The sequence below is a fragment of the Biomphalaria glabrata genome, chromosome 13 (genome assembly GCF_947242115.1).
Source record: "Biomphalaria glabrata chromosome 13, xgBioGlab47.1, whole genome shotgun sequence".
NCBI lineage: Eukaryota > Metazoa > Mollusca > Gastropoda > Planorbidae > Biomphalaria > Biomphalaria glabrata.
This window is the reverse complement of record NC_074723.1, coordinates 22,260,518-22,279,123: the sequence shown is the minus strand read 5'-3', so window position 1 is coordinate 22,279,123 and position 18,606 is coordinate 22,260,518. Positions and strand designations below refer to the sequence as shown.

At 38.3% G+C, this 18,606-nt stretch overlaps 2 protein-coding genes across 8 annotated transcripts in view; one reads left to right on the top strand and one right to left on the bottom strand.

The window, feature by feature from the left end:
• The window catches only part of LOC106057400 (rap1 GTPase-activating protein 1-like), a 508,422-nt gene that overhangs the window by 52,862 nt on the left and 436,954 nt on the right, over window positions 1-18,606 (top strand). Inside the window, exons 1-2 of one of the 6 annotated variants that reach the window (XM_056007682.1) lie at window positions 487-1,036; window positions 1,749-2,110. The exons of the other annotated variants lie outside the window; for them this stretch is intronic. The gene's annotated coding sequence lies outside the window, so the exon portion shown is untranslated. Of the gene's footprint in view, window positions 1-486; window positions 1,037-1,748; window positions 2,111-18,606 lie in introns of those variants that run through there. 6 annotated transcript variants of the gene reach the window in all.
• LOC106057446 (ankyrin repeat domain-containing protein 17-like) lies at window positions 11,928-17,793 on the bottom strand. 2 transcript variants are annotated; one of them, XM_013214626.2, is made up of 2 exons: window positions 17,673-17,793; window positions 11,928-16,621 (listed from the first exon to the last, which is right to left on the bottom strand). In XM_013214626.2, the coding sequence occupies exon 2, from the start codon at window positions 16,592-16,594 to the stop codon at window positions 13,787-13,789; it is 2,808 nt and encodes a 935-aa protein (XP_013070080.2). In that variant the 5' UTR covers window positions 16,595-16,621; window positions 17,673-17,793; the 3' UTR covers window positions 11,928-13,786. The 2 variants fall into 2 exon arrangements, with proteins under 2 accessions (XP_013070080.2, XP_013070082.2); XM_013214628.2 differs by lacking the exon at window positions 17,673-17,793 and adding an exon at window positions 16,998-17,225.

Here is an 18,606-nt window from a genome sequence, read left to right as displayed (position 1 = left end):
TACAAGTTCTTTTCCCAACGCTGTACATCAAAAGATATCTTGGAAAATCAAACGAGAACCATGCCCACCCAGATTTAGCCCACCCATTCGGAATCTGCGACTTGAAGATATGTATCGTAGAAACATGTGACGAAACTCAGCCACCATGTTGCATTCAAATTCATGCCTCAGTCCTAACAATCAAAACGGAACTATTAGACTGAGTCCTTTTTTTTTAACCACTAGATTATTACGTGACATGCTTTCAGTGACTCCATTTACGAAAGGCCCAATTACATGTGACAAGAGTCTGACCCTCTCTACGTCATCTCCAAAACGCAACAGCCTCCGAAGTAGCTCAGACACTAACTGGAGAACAACACTCCCCGTGTTGAAGTGGACACTGATAATTTCAATGACATTTCCGGGACGGGTCCTGTTCAACTTACCAGTGAATCCGCAAGTTGAGGGGTGTCTATATATAACTAAGTGTGCTGACACTGGCGTGTTATAGACTGACAACAAAGACAACGTTTTGACTAGGGCGTTACTCTACTTGAATATTCGTGTGCACAAACTAAACACTCACTCGGTGAATCTCCAAACTTTGTGAGTGTTTGGTGTTGTGTCTTACGGGGCATAGAGTTTGAAAGTTGGCTGTACTCTTTTTCAGTATTAAGTTTCAGTATATTTCTTCGTATAATACTTTTACTAAAATAATTTGACGAAGTATAAATAGTATTGTAGTATCAATACACATTTTAAATCTTTACATTTGGTTTGCATTCGACATTTGCTAAAAAAAAAGGAACATTGCATATTTCGTTTAGTTGTATAATATAAAATACAATAAATAATTCTGGGATTACATTTTGATTCATTTGGAAAGTTTTTGCCAGCAAGAAAAACTTATTGTGTATTCTTAGTATCCATCTAAATGTTGTATATAAGACCATATCTAATCAATATAATACAATTAACTAAGTGGATGGTACAATAACTGTGCAGTAATAATGGAACAAATTGAGATACTGATTCAACACATACAATAGAACGTGTAAACATTAGATCATGTTCATTTAAATTAAACAACGAGGACTAGAAAATTCGATTAATTCTTCTCTCCCATTCATTCTTCTCTCCCATTCACCATTTACTCTTCTCTCCCATTCACCATTCACTCTTCTCTCCCATTCACTCTTCTCTCCCATTCACCATTTACTCTTCTCTCCCATTCACTCTTCTCTCCCATTCACTATTCTCTCTCATTCACTATTCTCTCCCATTCACTCTTCTCTCCCATTCACTCTTCTCTCTCATTCAATCTTCTCTCCCATTCACCATTCACTCTTCTCTCCCATTCACTCTTCTCTCCCATTCACTCTTCTCTCCCATTCACCATTCACTCTTCTCTCCCATTCACTCTTCTCTCCCATTCACTATTCTCTCCCATTCACTCTTCTCTCCCATTCACTCTTCTCTCTCATTCATTCTTCTCTCCCATTCACCATTCACTCTTCTCTCCCATTCACTCTTCTCTCCCATTCACTATTCTCTCTCATTCACTATTCTCTCCCATTCACTCTTCTCTCCCATTCACTCTTCTCTCTCATTCAATCTTCTCTCCCATTCACCATTCACTCTTCTCTCCCATTCACTCTTCTCTCCCATTCACTATTCTCTCTCATTCACTATTCTCTCCCATTCACTCTTCTCTCTCATTCACCATTCACTCTTCTCTCCCATTCACTATTCTCTCCCATATTCAGTTCCGAGAATAACAAAACAAATCTAGACAAAATATTGTCAGGAAGAAACAGGAAGACAAATTCATAATAAAATTGATTAATGAAACGTTGAATCTGAGGAGAAACAAAAACCTGTTGTGTATTTAATTCATCACATTGTCTAGTAGACAACAAAGTACTTCGTGGATAGTTGCAGATTTGAAGCAGCGTTCAGAGATCATTATTAAATTTTCTAAAATTTTGTTAAAGGTGTTTGCACGTTGTCACAGATCAACATTGATTTAATTTTACAGCAAGGATTTACTATATATAAGAACAAATCAATTCGGTATTTTTTTTTTTTAAAAACATAGTTTTAGTACAAGGCAAGCATAGCAGATAAGGTAAGATTTAAAACGTCTGATGTGTTTAGTAAAATTTATAACGCATGATAATATAAGTAACATTTTAAAACGTATGCTGTGTTAAGTAAGATTTATAAAGTATGATGTGTTAAGTAAGATTTATAAAGTATGCTGTGTTAAGTAAGATTTATAAAGTATAATGTTTTAAGTAAGATTTATAAAGTATGATGTGTTAGTAAGATTTATAAAGTATGATGTGTTAAGTAAGATTTATAAAGTATGATGTGTTAGTAAGATTTATAAAGTATGACGTGTTAGTAAGATTTATAACGTATGATGTGTTAGTAAGATTTATAACGTATGATTTCATAAGAAAACATCAACAACCCTCTCTAAAGTTGTACACTCAGAGATCGACGTTAACTTAGAATAAAATCGTTTCGCAAAATGAACACTACAGTCACCATAATTCTAGACTAAAACCACCATAAATTCAACATGACCTCACCATCTTAATCCTCGTCGTCCTAAGTTATCATCAACTGAATGTTATATCTAAAAAATCTTCTATTTCCATTGGTGTATCGGGTCCAGTCCTTTCCTTTCTATGGCAAACATTGGTATGCGATGAATTAAAATTAGCTTTTCTTACACATTACTTGTTTCTTCAAAGATTATTTAGCCCTAAGGTATTCATTAGTTGTAAATATGACCTTGTTGTAAATGCTAGAGACATTAAATATACAAAACCCATAAGGTTCCAGCTTGCGATCTCTTATGCTCCTTGAAGAAAGGGAAGAATTTTATCCAGAGACCAGGAATGAGAGATTGGCTCATAACCGACCGCACTGTTTGGAGGTCTCCCATCGACTAGATGATCATTAAATCTCACTTATATATGTGGCACACTGCTCATCTCTCCAAACGAGGCCGGAGACCGATCTCACGAGAGATTCCTCCGTATTCCTTAGAATGCACCACCGCTAGCCGTGAAGAATCACTCTCTGCAGCGTACGGCTCTGGCGCATAGCGGTGTGGAGGGAAAGACAGTTTACAGGAGCCTTTCTTTCATTCTTCCCATTCTTCATTACAACGTGGTGTGGAAGACTGGGGAAAATGTTTTCTTCACTGTTGTCTTCCCTAACAGAGGTTTCCAAGAAGTGTGTCACCCAACTCTACCTAGTGATTGTATATAATGACTACATATTTCAATAATTCCAGCACATTGGATAAGAGACGTGACCTTCTACACGTGTGTTTCCAAGAATTTAATTAGGTCATGTCTTATATTTGATGAAGTAATTTTTAGCGGCCCCCGAAAGGGGAAAAGACGCTATTAGTTTTGTGCGAAATGTCTGTCCGTCTGTCCGTCCGTCCCGTTTAGATCTCGTAAACTAGAAGAGATATTGAAAATCCGACTTCACAATATTTTAGACCATTCAAAGTTCTGATGCAACGGCTACTTTTTTTTTCCTGAAAGCGAAAATTCTAATTTTTAAAATAAATTATGCAAGCAGTTTTTATAAGAAAAAGCTAATTAGTATGCATTATATGTTAGACCTAATTTAAGACGAATATTAATCTTATAAACTATATTTTCGTGAACACTTTTTTTTATATAAAAAGCGGAATTTTTTTTTTTTTTTGAGGATTCGATATAAGATTGAGCCTTTTCAAACCAATTAACTTATTTAGTTCGAACCGAGGGTCCCTGGTTCGAATCCTGGTGAAGACTGGAATTTTCAACTTCTGAGTCTACCCAGCTCTAATGGGTACCTGACATTAGTTGGGGAAAAGCAAAGGCGGTTGGTCGTTGTGCTGGCTACATGACACCCTCGTTAACCGTAGGCCACAAAAACAGATGAACTTTACATCATCTGCCCTATAGACCACAAACTTGTTAGGCCAGGTTCACATCTAACTTTACATTCACTTTCACGTATCCTCTGATCCGCGGGACGGTTGGGGCACTACACAAGATCTGTTAACCTTCTTTCTCCATTCTTATCTCTCATTTGTCTTTGATATAATTTCATTTCACTTGAGTGGACCACTGGTCGTGCGGTTTGCGCGCTGGACTGTCGTTTTGATTTATCGACGATCGAAGGTTCAAACCCTGCCTGCTCCCATCCCCCGTCGTCCTGCGGGAGGTTTGGACTAGGAAGTAAACTATCTTCAACTCTGAAGGATTATCCGAATTATGTAAAACATTTTACTTCGGGGGCCGATTTTGAGTTTGTGTTTCCACACAAACTGTCTTTTGTAACCTTGTTATTACATAGGTCTGTGCTTCAGATAACCCTTTAGTCACGCCTTAGTGGGATATTTAATCATGTTTAACTAAAATAAATATATATTTAAAAATATACAAAAAACGTACATAGAAATACTATTTCATATAAACAAACTGTTTTTTTTTTCTTCTGAAGCTTAATTTTTAGAAAACTTTGTATGTGTCTCTGACGTTATCTGTAAACATGAACCTTAACAGCCAAATAATAACGCATGAGAACATGTTAAGACTTATCCTCTGCGTTATGCTGTTAAGGTGGAGCACGCATCCACTATATCCGAAGACATATTCCCAATTTAAGCAAACTTTAGATTAAATGCATGTTAACATTTAAGTTGAACAAAAACATTATGAAATATGTACACATATACAAACTCAATAAAAACAACAACATAACAACCAACCACTATAGCCAATTACAACAATTCCAGGGAGATCGTGCACGCGGACACAATAGAAGTGTACAGACAAAAAACTTCATCTCATGTCAACTTTGGATGCGGGGAATAAAATAGAAAACTGTACTCGATAGATGAAGGATGAGAACTCTATAGCTAGATTTGTACAAAGCTTGGTGACTCCAAGAGGCCCTATGTATATCAGCTCACTCCCCGCCTGTCTGTGGGGGGGGGGGGTACTTTTTACAGTTTTGTTCTCCCCATTCCCATCCTAGGATCAAGTTGAAATTTCGCGAGAACTTATCCACGATACCAACACGTAGATCAATAAAAACAATTAACCGATTAATTAATTTATTAGTGCTAATTAATTAATTTTGTTTTACATTGAAAAATGGAGATGAAACATGCAGTATTGAGAGATATGACAGTGATTCGCATTTATGTATTTGACAAGAAATAATTCAAGTAATGTGATTTGAGTTTTCTCAAAATCTATTTATCTTTTTTTTATTTTTTAATATTTTTATCGATTGTCTTTTAGATCTACATATCAGTATATCAAGTATACTATATATACCGACTTGAGCAATTTTTCTTTTATAGATAAAGGAATACTAAAATTTAACAGACAACGTAGTCATCATAAAAAGCAACTTTTGGAAAATATTCTTAAACATTTTTTTTTAAAGTTTTTTTTTTGTTCGGTGGTGTTCGGATCAGATTTCTCAGAATCTAATTTGTCATAGTTTTTCTAGTTCTATGTCCTGTTCTATAATGTATAATGGGATAGTGCCAGCAAAGCCAATCTACCATGATTAATATATTGTTATAAATTTCTCTAAGAGAACCTATCCTTGTATCACATTGAAAAAGCTTCACTGATTGACGTTCTTATGTATTCTTTTTTTCTTTTATTCCAGTCCTCTCCCCGCCTCATCTCTCTGTGTTTCCCATGTCTGTCTCTGTCTGTATGTCCCTCTATCCCTCTCTATTTATGTTTCTCTCTATAGCTACTCCTGTGTATGATACTTATATATCTGGGCCTACTGTCGAAATAAATGAACCTATTCATAGTAATCACAATTTGTTTGGTAATTATTGGAAACTCTTCGAGGAGAAGAGAAGACCATTAAAACAACTTACATTTTTGTATTGTGTCTTCATAAAGTTCAATTTCTCATTGGATCTGATCCATCCATATTGCGGCCAATTTGTCTAAATCAGCTGGGCTCTCCACTGATTGAATTCCCATTAGAAGGATTAGTACATGCCCTCCGTGGAGGAGATTGCCTTCCCCACTAATAAACCTGACCCTGATAGGGCAAGAGGGAGCCACCAAGAGGCGATTAACACCTGCCATTCTTCAAAACTTGGCATCAGTAACCATAAAGTCCTACCCATCAGATGCCATTTTCTGCTATACCGATGGGTCGGTATTGAGGGACCCCGATAGATCAGGGTGCGGGGCCCTTATAGTCTACCCTGACCGGACAGAACCAGACTGGCTCTCTGGTCCATGCGGCTACGCCGCATGCTCCATGTACGCCGAGCTAACAGGGATAACTCGGGCGTTTGAGGCCATTAGGGCCCGAATGACCCAACACGAAACTGGTGCCACCACTGTGGTACTAGTCTCCGACTGTCGCTCCAGTCTCCAAGCTATGGGTTAGAGGCAATCGGCGCCGCAGATAACATCCGCCTAGCTATTGGAGCTGTTGTTTTCATGCAGTGGGCGCCTTCACATTGCGGCGTGAGGGGTAATGAAACGGCAGACGCCCTCGCAAGGGAGGGTGCTTTAGCAGCCACACACCTCGAAGCACCAAGCACGTACTTACAAGCAACGGCACAAATCCGAGCACTCATTCATGAGAAGTGGTTAAAGTCCTGGGAGGAATCCGACAGAGCACGTGGTGTCTGGCAGCACATGCGTCACCCAGATCGCGACGATCCATGGTGGCGACTGATGAGGTCAGAGCAGTCAATAGTTGCGCAGTGCAGGACGGAACATTGTCCTATTGGGGCATACTTTGCCCGGTTCCGCACTAACTTTGACTCCCGATGCCGTCACTGTAGAGAGAGCGTCGAAACAGTGTCGCACGTCCTGTACGAGTGTCCCCAGCTCCGCGAGATGAGCAGTGACTCGACTTGTATGGTAGCTATGAGGCACTACGCCGAACGGCTAAGTTTCTTGCCAGAGCACTACGGGAGGACTAGTCCTTCCTGCTCCAATTTTTCAATAGGAGTTCATCTCAGATCCATCTAGTAGTGAAGGAAACATTAGTCCTGCCATGTCTCCTCAAACTCACACATCTCTTCACACACTCCCTCATTTCTTGTTACACTCTCTCATTTCTTACACTCTCACTCATTTCTTCACACACTCTTTCTTCACACACTCCCTCATCTCTTCACACACTCCCTCATTTCTTTACACACTCCCTCATTTCTTCACACACTCCCTCATTTCTTCAAACACTCTCATTTCTTGTCACACTCTCTCATTTCTTCACACACTCCCTCATTTCTTATCACACTTTCTCATTTCTTCACACACTCCCTCATTTCTTCACACATTCCCTCATTTCTTCATACACTCCCTCATTTCTTGTCACACTCTCTCATTTCTTGTCACACTCCCTCATTTCTTCACACACTCTCTCATTTCTTCACACACTCTCTCATTTCTTCACACACTCTCTCATTTCTCCACACACTCTCTCATTTCTTGTCACACTCCCTCATCTCTTCACACACTCCCTCATTTCTTCACACACTCCCTCATTTCTTCACACACTCCCTTTTTCCTTCACACACTCCCTCATTTTTTGTCACACTCTCTCATTTCTTCACACACTCCCTCATTTCTTCACACACTCCCTCATTTCTTCACACACTCCCTCTTTTCTGATCACACTCTCTCATTTCTTGTCACACTCCTTCATTTCTTCACACACTCCCTCATTTCTTCACACACTCTTTCTTCACACACTCCCTAATTTCTTCACACACTTCCTCATTTCTTCACACAGTCCCTCATTTCTTGTCACACTCCTTCATTACTTGTCACACTCCCTCATTTCTTCACACACTTCCTCATTTCTTCACACAGTCCCTCATTTCTTGTCACACTCCCTCATTTCTTCACACACTCTTTCTTCACACACTCTCTCATTTCTTCACACACTCCCTCATTTCTGTACACACTCCCTCATTTCTTTACATACTCCCTCATTTCTTCACACAGTCCCTCATATCTTGTCATACTCCCTCCTTTCTTCACACACTCCCTCATTTCTTCACAGTCCCTCATTTCTTCACACACTCTCTCATTTCTTCACACACGCCCTCATTTCTTGTCACACTCTCTCATTTCTTGTCACACTCCCTCATTTCTTCACACACTCCCTCTTTTCTTGTCACACTCTCTCATTTCTTGTCACACTCCCTCATTTCTTCACACACTCTATCATTTCTTGTCACACTCCTTCATCTCTTCATACACTCCCACATTTCTTGTCACACTCCCTCATTTTTTGTCACCCTCTCTCATTTCTTATCACACTCCCTCATTTCTTCACACACTCCCTCATTTCTTCACACACTCCCTCATTTTTTCACACAGTCCCTCATTTCTTGTCACACTCTTGTCACACTTCCTCATCTCTTCACACACTCCCTCATTTCTTCACACACTCCCTCATTTCCTGTCACACTCCCTCATGTCTTCACACATTCCCTCATTTCTTCACATAGTCCCTCATTTCTTGTCACACTCTCTCATTTTTTCACACACTCTCTCATTTTTTCACACACTCCCTCATTTCTTCACACACTCCCTCATTTCTTCACACACTCCCTCATTTCTTCACACAGTCCTCATTTCTTGTCACACTCTCTCATTTCTTGTCACACTCCCTCATTTCTTCACACACTCCCTCTTTTCTTGTCACACTCTCTCATTTCTTGTCACACTCCCTCATTTCTTCACACACTCTCTCATTTCTTGTCACACTCCCTCATCCCTTCACACACTCCCTCATTTCTTGTCACACTCCCTCATTTCTTCACACACTCCCTCATTTCTTCACACACTCTCTCATTTCTTCACACACTCCCTCATTTTTTGTCACACTCCCTCATTTCTTCAACACTCTTTCTTCACACACTCCCTCATTTCTTCACACACTCCCTCATTTCCTGTCACACTCCCTCATGTCTTCACACATTCCCTCATTTCTTCACATAGTCCCTCATTTCTTGTCACACTCTCTCATTTTTTCACACACTCTCTCATTTTTTCACACACTCCCTCATTTCTTCACACACTCCCTCATTTCTTCACACACTCCCTCATTTCTTCACACAGTCCTCATTTCTTGTCACACTCTCTCATTTCTTCACACACTCCCTCATTTCTTGTCACACTCTCTCATTTCTTGTCACACTCCCTCATTTCTTCACACACTCCCTCTTTTCTTGTCACACTCTCTCATTTCTTGTCACACTCCCTCATTTCTTCACACACTCTCTCATTTCTTGTCACACTCCTTCATCTCTTCACACACTCCCTCATTTCTTGTCACACTCCCTCATTTCTTCACACACTCCCTCATTTTTTGTCACCCTCTCTCATTTCTTGTCACACTCCCTCATTTCTTCACACACTCTCTCATTTCTTGTCACACTCCTTCATCTCTTCACACACTCCCTCATTTCTTATCACACTTCCTCATTTCTTCACACACTCTCTCATTTCTTGTCACACTCCCTCATCCCTTCACACACTCCCTCATTTCTTGTCACACTCCCTCATTTCTTCACACACTCCCTCATTTCTTCACACACTCTCTCATTTCTTCACACACTCCCTCATTTTTTGTCACACTCCCTCATTTCTTCAACACTCTTTCTTCACACACTCTCTCATTTCTTCACACACTCCCTCATTTCTTTACACACTCCCTCATTTCTTATCACACTCTTTCTTCACACACTCCCTCATTTCTTGTCACATTTCCTCATCTCTTGTCAAATCTTTCATTCCTACTTCCTTTCTTTTATTTCTTCTCTTATTTCTTTCCTGCCTCTCTCATTTTGAACATTTTTCTTTAAAAGACTAAAATCATCAATTTGTGGAGTACGCCTTTCGATTATAATTATAAACATATTTTGGTGGGAGATAGCTTGTTTGCGCAGGAAGATCCGGTGAACGTAGTGATAGTACTTGACTCCATGGAAACTGAAAGCTTTCACAAGGCTTGACAGTCGCTGTTTTGTGTTAGCTCATTATAAATAGACATACGTCATCTGACCTTACTCTTTGTATTGCTAACTTTCATGAGATATGCATGTTCAGTGCACTCTTGTCTTGTCCAATCTTGTGGACCAATGGCTGGTGGAGGTATCTGGGAGAAGGTTTCCATGCTGACTTTAGGCACTCAGCAAACAAAACTCAGCTTGAGATTAATTCGGAATCGAGCCCTCTCGATAGGCACCCAATCATTTGCTGCCACCGAGCCACATATCGAAAATTTAATTTACGACAATATTAAAAAAAAAAAGAAATTAAGTTTCTCTGAGTTCATTTTAGACCGTTTTATTCCTGGTTAGGTATCTTATTTTTTTTTTTTTTAGCAAAGATAAGTTTCCAGGCTGTTTTCTTTTAAACGTCTTCATCCATCTAATATATAAATCTAATATATAAAGCAGAATGTAAGGCTTATGTATGTATGTATGTATGTATGTATGTATGTATGTATGTATGTATGTCCCACATATAAATCAAAACCGCAAGTCCAATCTTGATCAAATCTGGTGAAAATGTTCCTTAGATCATTGCGGAGACTGTAGTGTCTGTTTAATGTCCTCCCTCACCCCCCACCTCACGATCGGGGGCCCTAAAAAAAAATTTATCTCTATTAAAGAAATTTTGTATAACAGTATTTATATTTGAGCGCATGACTATGTGTGCTAAACGGTAAGTCTACTGTCATTCTCTACTTTTATTTTCTTGACAAAAAAACAAAATGTGAAGGGAACATTCGCTATGTTTGACATAGATCTAAATTTAATCCACTATATCAGTAGTACCCCAACCAAAACCCCCAGGCCGCGGGTATTAATTGGATATGTAAAAAGCAACAGAAACGCATGCTTAATTCAAGGTAGACAAACTGAGCTCACTCAAAGGGACAACTCTATGCTGTAAGATATAAATACTTGAGTTCCTGTGTCCATTATGTCGCAGTACGCCTCTACCTATTTTACATAACACATAGCTTGAAACACAGTTCTATTTGAACGAGTATTAACGTTACGCAACACCGTTACTATTCTTGCCACTTCAAGGACATACAGTTGATGGAGAGACAACGATTTCCATTTGTCTCTCTCATGGACCAGAGTTTCTATGTGGAGGTGATAAATGGATGTATGTCCACTCAAAGACAACCGCCCACGTGTTAGTTCTCTCACTGTGCGCTGTCTACGTAATCCTCTAGCTCTAGGATGACTTTTCATCCTCTTATAGCGCGGACATTTTCTTTGTTCGAATGTCTTTTGACTTTTAAAATAGCACATGTTCTAATTACAACCGTTTTGAGTTATGTAAAATCTATTTTTAGCAAGCGCTCTGATGTATAAAAAGTATAGAACCCATTTCAGACCTTGCGATCTATAGGGCAGATAATTAACGGTTAACGAGGGTGTGGCGTAGCCAGTACAACGATCAACCGCCCTTTATTATAGCTGGGTGGAATCAGTGGCGCCCTAAAAAAACGTGTAAAATAACAATTAAAAAATATTTTTGTTGAATGAAAAGTGTGTGATGTGCAATAGTTCAGAGGTTCTCAAACTTTTTTTTTTGACTCAGGGACCCCTTTATATAGTCGTAAGTTGCCCTCCGACCCCTTAGTGAAAAACTACAAACACGCATTGTATATAGTAAATAAGTAAAAATGTTTTTAAAAAAAATATTGTGAAATTATTTATTGAGATTACAACGTTTGTTTGAAATAAAATTTGAAAAATGACTTGGATGAGGGTGATGAGATTTTATGAATGTTTTGATGTCCGGCTCAAAGTTTGTAAGTGGCAACCCTGACTCTGAACAAACAGATACATAATGAGTTGACTTGACCAAAAAAAAATATCAAGACTTCCGGTTTTAACATCAGTTATTATTATTTTTTTAACATAAAGTATTACAAAACAATTGAAATAGAAATAAAACAATTGAAATAGAAATAAAACAATTGAAATAGAAATAAAACAATTGAAATACAGTCAAAACACTTCAACAGCAGCAGCGATAACAATTAAAAGTATTGACAACATCATTATATTTGTAAAAAGGTCAAATGAAATGAGTATTTATTTATCATTTCTCTTTTTGCCACATGGCAGTGGCGTAGCTAGGAATGTTGGATCATTTGGGACCCAGGCATTTTGCGTAATATTTCATGTAAAAAAATAATAATTTCGAACACTCATGTAGCAGCCCACCCCCCTTCAAGTGGAGCCATGGGGAATTTCAAATTCTCCCTCCCCTCCCTATCTACGCCACTGAAAAGTGATTCGGATTTATTCAAAAGGATTACAGTCATCACTATGCTCATGCGGCTGGTTATTTTAATAAATCTGTTAATGTATTGTAAGCATAGAGTTTGATATGTATACTGTTATACGCCATATGAATATAGCAAACACATTGTTTTGATTGACGGTTAGAACAATAAAGGTAATTCTACGAACGAAAGCTTAAAATGTACTAGAGATCCTAATTGTTTATCACGTGACCAGAAACCACAGTTCATTGAAGTGGCGCCCCCCCCCCCCCTGTATCCGTATTTATTCTGGGAATCTATTTACGACACAATCCTGTGACCCAATTACTCACTGCCAGAGATCGGCTGGAGTGTGAAGACAGAACGAGTACTTGACCTTTGTTAGCCGGCTTGACCTTTGTATTCCAGAGTTCTCGCTTTTAAGAAAAGGATTCAGCGGGTAAAAGAAATAGTCGATGTGAAGAAACAATTAAATATGGGACTGAGACTTGAAATAATACAGTTACAACAGGAACAGACATTAGGAGGTGAAAGCGAAATGCAATAGATATCCACTACTCAATAGCCTATAAAACTGTCCCCAAAAGGCCGTCAAAACATCAAAGCGCTTGCAAGTTTGATCGAATGCTAATCAATGTGTTCAAACAAATCTTTACAAGGAGGGAATACAAATGAGCGACTAGTTTTAGTATCAAAGAATTAGGCAATAAGACTAACTATTACTTTAACGATGAAGACTCATTTGTTGTGTAATCTGTCTTATACATAATTGTATTATCTAAAATATAGTTGTATCATCTATCTTTAACATGGCTGTATTATCTATCTTTAACATGGTTTGATCATCTATCTTTAACAGTTTCAACATTTATCTTTAGCACAGAATGAATGCTATATTTAGCATTGCTATACCTTGAACATAATTGCAACGACTTTATCTTAAAATAGTTAAATAATTTTTCTTCTACATAGTTGTATAATTTAGCGTAGTGGTTCCCAAGCTGTGTTCCGCAGAACCCCAGTGATCCACGAACTACTGGAATAATTAACTAGTAGGCGCCCACGTAAATTAATCTCTCTAAAAATAAACCAAAGTGTTACGCTGAATACTGAGGATGTGCGAAGTGTTTCAGTAGAGTAAAGGAATTGGAACCACTGGTCTATCTTATAATAAGTTGTTTTGTCTATATCGATTGGAAAGTTTAAAATCATTTTATAAAATATTAAGTTGAACTTTACAAAACTGTAAGTTATACTTTACAAATATTAAATTTAACTTTCTTGAGACTGCTAATGAAGACCTAGCAGTGGACGTGGTCTAATCAAGGTAGACGCACAATATGGCTTTAACTCAGCTCTTGAATCTCTTAACGTTCAATATTAATAGTTACATATATTGAAAATCAAATGTTTCTCAACAGTTCTGTTAAAGTATACCTTTTAAAAAAAAGTGATTTTAATTCTCATCACTGTCAGAGTCAGACTCATAATCGCTGTCATATTCAAAGTTCATGTCCATGTAACTGGGGTCAAAGTTGTACAGTTTAGCTTGGTGCAAGGCAGATCTGAATAAAAATCTTTTCATCACCTGTTTGTCCTCCATGTCGTGGGGGGCGCTCTGAAACATCAAAGCTTCCTGAAGGGGCACTGGAAGACCGCAAGTTTTAATGGCATCAGTTCTCCGAGACCCAGTTCCTAGGGCCTGAGACACAACCACGAAGCTCAACGTCTGAAGAGACAAAGGCTGACTTCTGTGTTGGTCCAAAAAGCTGACGATGTCGAGGCGACTCTTGGATTGGAAGTATGGCTTGATGTCTTGGTCTTGAGATAACATCTGCACATCTTTGGAAGTTAAAAACCTAATGTTCATAAAATATTCAGCCAGTTGGACATTTTTCATCATCAAAGCTGCATCAAGAGGAGAGATACAATAGTCTGTCTTAAGCCAAGCAGTAACAGGCCATTGTATATGTACTACTGTGGGAGCTAGCCCAACTGAAATATATTTTGTAACTAAAGAAAAACAACCCATAGAAATCAATGCGTGGACAAGAGAGGGTGGGATAGTTTTCGAAGTTAATCCATGATCCAATAACAAACCCAGACACGCTGTCACTTCTGCTCTATAGGTTCTCAATCTTTTCATCAGGATAGACACTGCAGATATTTCTTTGTCATTTTTAGTAACAGAATAATTGACATCAGCGCCAGAGCGAAGCAGGGAAGACATTATCTCTACATTATTGCTCTTAGCAGCAAGAAGTAATGGGCTTTTGCCTTCTTTGTTGGTGTGGTTCACGTCACTCTGAGCCTCAATTAGTAACTGGATCAACTCCTCATCACAGAACCTCATGTGGTGCATCAAGGCAGTATTTCCACGAACGTCTTCAGCAGTCACGCTTGCTTTATTCTCAAGGAGAAGACTCAGCATGTTGGTGTCACTGCACTCAAACAACAGATTGTCGCTTTGAGCATTGATGTCGGCACCATACTGCAAGAGGCATCTCACATTGCTTTCTCCACCACTTTGGACAGCCACCTGTAAAGCGGTTTCACCAGCGAGGCCAAGTTCGTCCACTTTTGCTCCAGCCCCAATCAGCACTTTGATAACGTCACAGGAGTCGTGAGTTTTAGCCGCCACCATTAGAGGCGTCCTTTCGAAATAGTCACGACTATCCACCCTAGCTCCATGATGAGTCAAAAGTTGTATCAAACCTGCTTGAAGCATTTTTATGAACGCATCACTTCTCTCCGTATACTTTGTTTTGAGGTACCGAAAATATTCAAAAGAAACGAAATAATGAAGAATTAATTTAAATGAGAAATCGGAGCTGATAACCATGTTGACGTCAGCTCCCCTGGAGACTAACAGATCGACCACTTCTAAATCCACTGCTGCCATTAATGGAGTTTTCTTGTCATGTTTAGCATCGACACTTACACCTTTGTCCAACAGCATGTTGATTATACTGGAGTTTCCATGAAATACTGCAGTGTGCAGTACATCGGATGGCATATCTGTACTTTTTGTTTTTTCTGGAAACTTATTAAACAAATACTTTAAGCATTTTGTCGTACTGGATTCCACAGCTAACTTCAAAGCCTCGCTGAAGTCAAAGAACGCAGCTGAATTGAGTAATAGGTTAGCACATTCAAACTCTTCGTTTTGGATTGCTATTTCCAGGGCAGAGCCTCGGTATTGAAACCTATTAGCGTTGTCCACTTTGCTAATAGCAGCCCCATGTTTGATCAGCATTTCAAGCAGAAAATAACTTCCACTGGCCGCTACCGTGCCTAGGACGTCATTGGAGATGGAAAAATTGTTCTCGCAGAGCAGTTCAATAACAACAGTATTTCCGATCTTCACTGCCAACTCCATTACTTGGTTCTCGGAAGAAGTATTTGCTGGACATGTGCGTAGCAATACATAAGTATTTGTTAACAGTTTAAATATATCCATTTCACTGTTACTGATCGTCAACTGTGTTCTAGATTTGAGGAATTCAATTAGGGATGTGAGATACGTATCACAGTCAGAGTTCAGAACCGAAGGCTCCATACTTGTTAAAAAATGAAGAGTACGCAAATCTCTATGCTGGGATGCCAGGGATATTGATGAACGGCCTGTCAACTTCTGTAATTTAAAACATTTAATCAAATTCAAAGTTCCATTATTTCTGGAGCAAGTGTACACATTTGTTTGCAACTGATTCATTGAAGTGACATTGCCGAAAGTGTCACTCTGAGGCAGCTCACAGACAGCGTTAGCGTTAATGAGTAACAGTAGTGCCTCAATATTGTTCGCCTGGATTGCACATTCTAGAGCGGTGAACCCGTTCAGATTCCTGTGTTCCAAGTTGATGTCCTTGCTCTCCAGAAGAAGCTTCAACGCTTTATGGGACGACTTAAAATACGTGGAGACTATGAGCGCGGTGTCACCGACATTGTTGCATGCGTTCACGTCTGGACACTTGCTAAGGAGGAGGGCAGTTATGCTTATCTGATCATTGATGACGGCTATCATCAGAGGCGTGTTTCCTCTGTCGTCTCGGCACTCCAGGTGGGCCCCGGCCTCTAAAAGAGCCTGCACCACAATGTTGGGCCCGTTTCCACACGAGTACAGCAAGCAGTAATTGAGTGCATTGATCGAGAAGAGACTTTTGTTATGAAGTAAATTGTGAGTCACTGCAGAGAGTTGCTCTGACGACGTAATGGCTTGAATAAGGGAAGAATCATTGCTAGGAGGATGTGGACTGTAAGCCATTCACAGACAACAAAACTTTGGATTAATCTGAGAAAACAAAAAGTCATAGGTCTTGTAGGTTCTTGTTGTATCTATCTAACTATGTATGTATGTATGTATGTATGTATGTATGTATGTATGTATGTATGTATGTATGTATGTATGTATGCATGCATGTATGTATGTATGTATGTATGTATGTATGTATGTATGTATGTATGTATGTATGTATGTATGTATCTATCTATCTATCTATCTATCTGTCTATCTATCTGTCTATCTATCTGTCTATCTATCTATCTATCTATCAGTCCTCACTCTGTGGGTGTGGTTGTATTTCATTCGAGATTTGTACGACGCCCCTAAGTCCACCCAATTATAACGCTATAAAGAATTTCAGACGAAAGGGGAAACTCCTACTTACCATACTAGGCTTTTATATCCATTTACCAGTAAGGCGAGAATGTATCACACGTTGGCCAATATCCACTCACCACTTGGCTATATTTGTTATTACTTAGACTACATCTAAATATCTTTTATTCGTCAGTATTTCTACATTTGATTCAGTTCTAACATGAAATGGTGTTTTAATTTAAAAAAATGTTTTTCTGAGAAAGGGAGCAAAACTGGGTCATAGTTCGTCCCCTTTTTTGTTGCGCAGTGATTGCAAGTAGGACATAGGTCGTAAAGGTCATAAAAAAATAACTAGATCTAGAGTCTAGATCTAGTCTTTACTGAGTACATTTTTTGGTACATACATATTTAGGTCATTAGGTTTTTTTTTATGGTATTTGCCTCATTGGTAACAATATTAATCAACATATCTAAATCTTTTTGGCGAAATGTATGGTTTAATGTCTCGTTGGTATTTGAAATAAAGTGAATTTAAAAATAATAATAATTTCGGGAATTTCCAATTCACTATCACTATGGGCATGGCCTCATGTTTTAATTAAGTAGCTTTACTCAATGTTACAAAAATACAATTCGAAGTTAAAATTAATAACAATAAGTCCAAGGCTGACGTACTGTCTACTGTAAAACAAAAAAGAAGATATCCTTTAACAAATTGACTACATAATATTTGACCACTTACCAGCAGAATTGAAAACAGTTTTTACTTCCTACCTAAGCCATCGACCAGTTGCTGTGTGTAAATATAGAGTCAGTATCCGTTTTGCTAATAATAGCACGCAATTCATACGTCAGTGTTTCTCCAGTTGTAAGGGTCATTTTGATTGGCTGGATAATTTGTCTTGAATGAGACACTTATCTATATATCGTTTCTTTTTAATTATGTTACAAAATAAGGACGAAGCAGTTGTATGTAACGCTGACGTCTTTACAGTCTAGATTTCTGAAGAAATATGTTCTCGTGCACTACCGTGTTCTTGGTTTACGTACTAGAATGTTGAGTAGAGCAATCTAATCTTATCTTAGAAATTACAGACGTTTCATCAAAAGAAAAGATAATTACATACTTTGCAGCAGGGGTGGCCTTGTGTAATAGGAGGCCCTTGGCAAAGGGAACTTGGTGATGCCAAACAATTAAAAAAAATAAACTAAATAAAAACTAAAACTAAACTAAAAATAAAAAATAAAAAAATAAAAAATATAATCCCGCAATTTATTAACAAGAAAAACATTTGACAAAATTACTTTCAAATAAACAAACAAAGTTTATACGAAGTGTCATTGTATCCATTAATTTGGATTAGTCATGTAATTAATTTTGTAAAAAATCTAGACCAATAATAATAAATCTGTGCGATTATAAATATTTTTATCAATTGTTTTAGTTTAGTGATATTTTAAGGTTTTAGCTTTCTCAAAGTGATATGATCCTATCACTTATCTGGACCAGGTGGGGGAGGTGGGGAAGAAAGTGCACTGAATCAGCTTGCATCATCAGTTTAATCAATTACAATTTCTTTTCCTTGTTCGATACTAAACAAAATTATTAATTACCAATAGTTAATTAGATATTTAGTTAAATTTTTTATTGATTCTTGTGTTGTCAGAAAAAAAAT

What these genes read in the sequence shown, in the direction of transcription:
- LOC106057446 (XM_013214626.2), bottom strand. Translation starts at nt 16,594, where the DNA reads ATGGCTTACAGTCCACATCCTCCTAGCAATGATTCTTCCCTTATTCAA.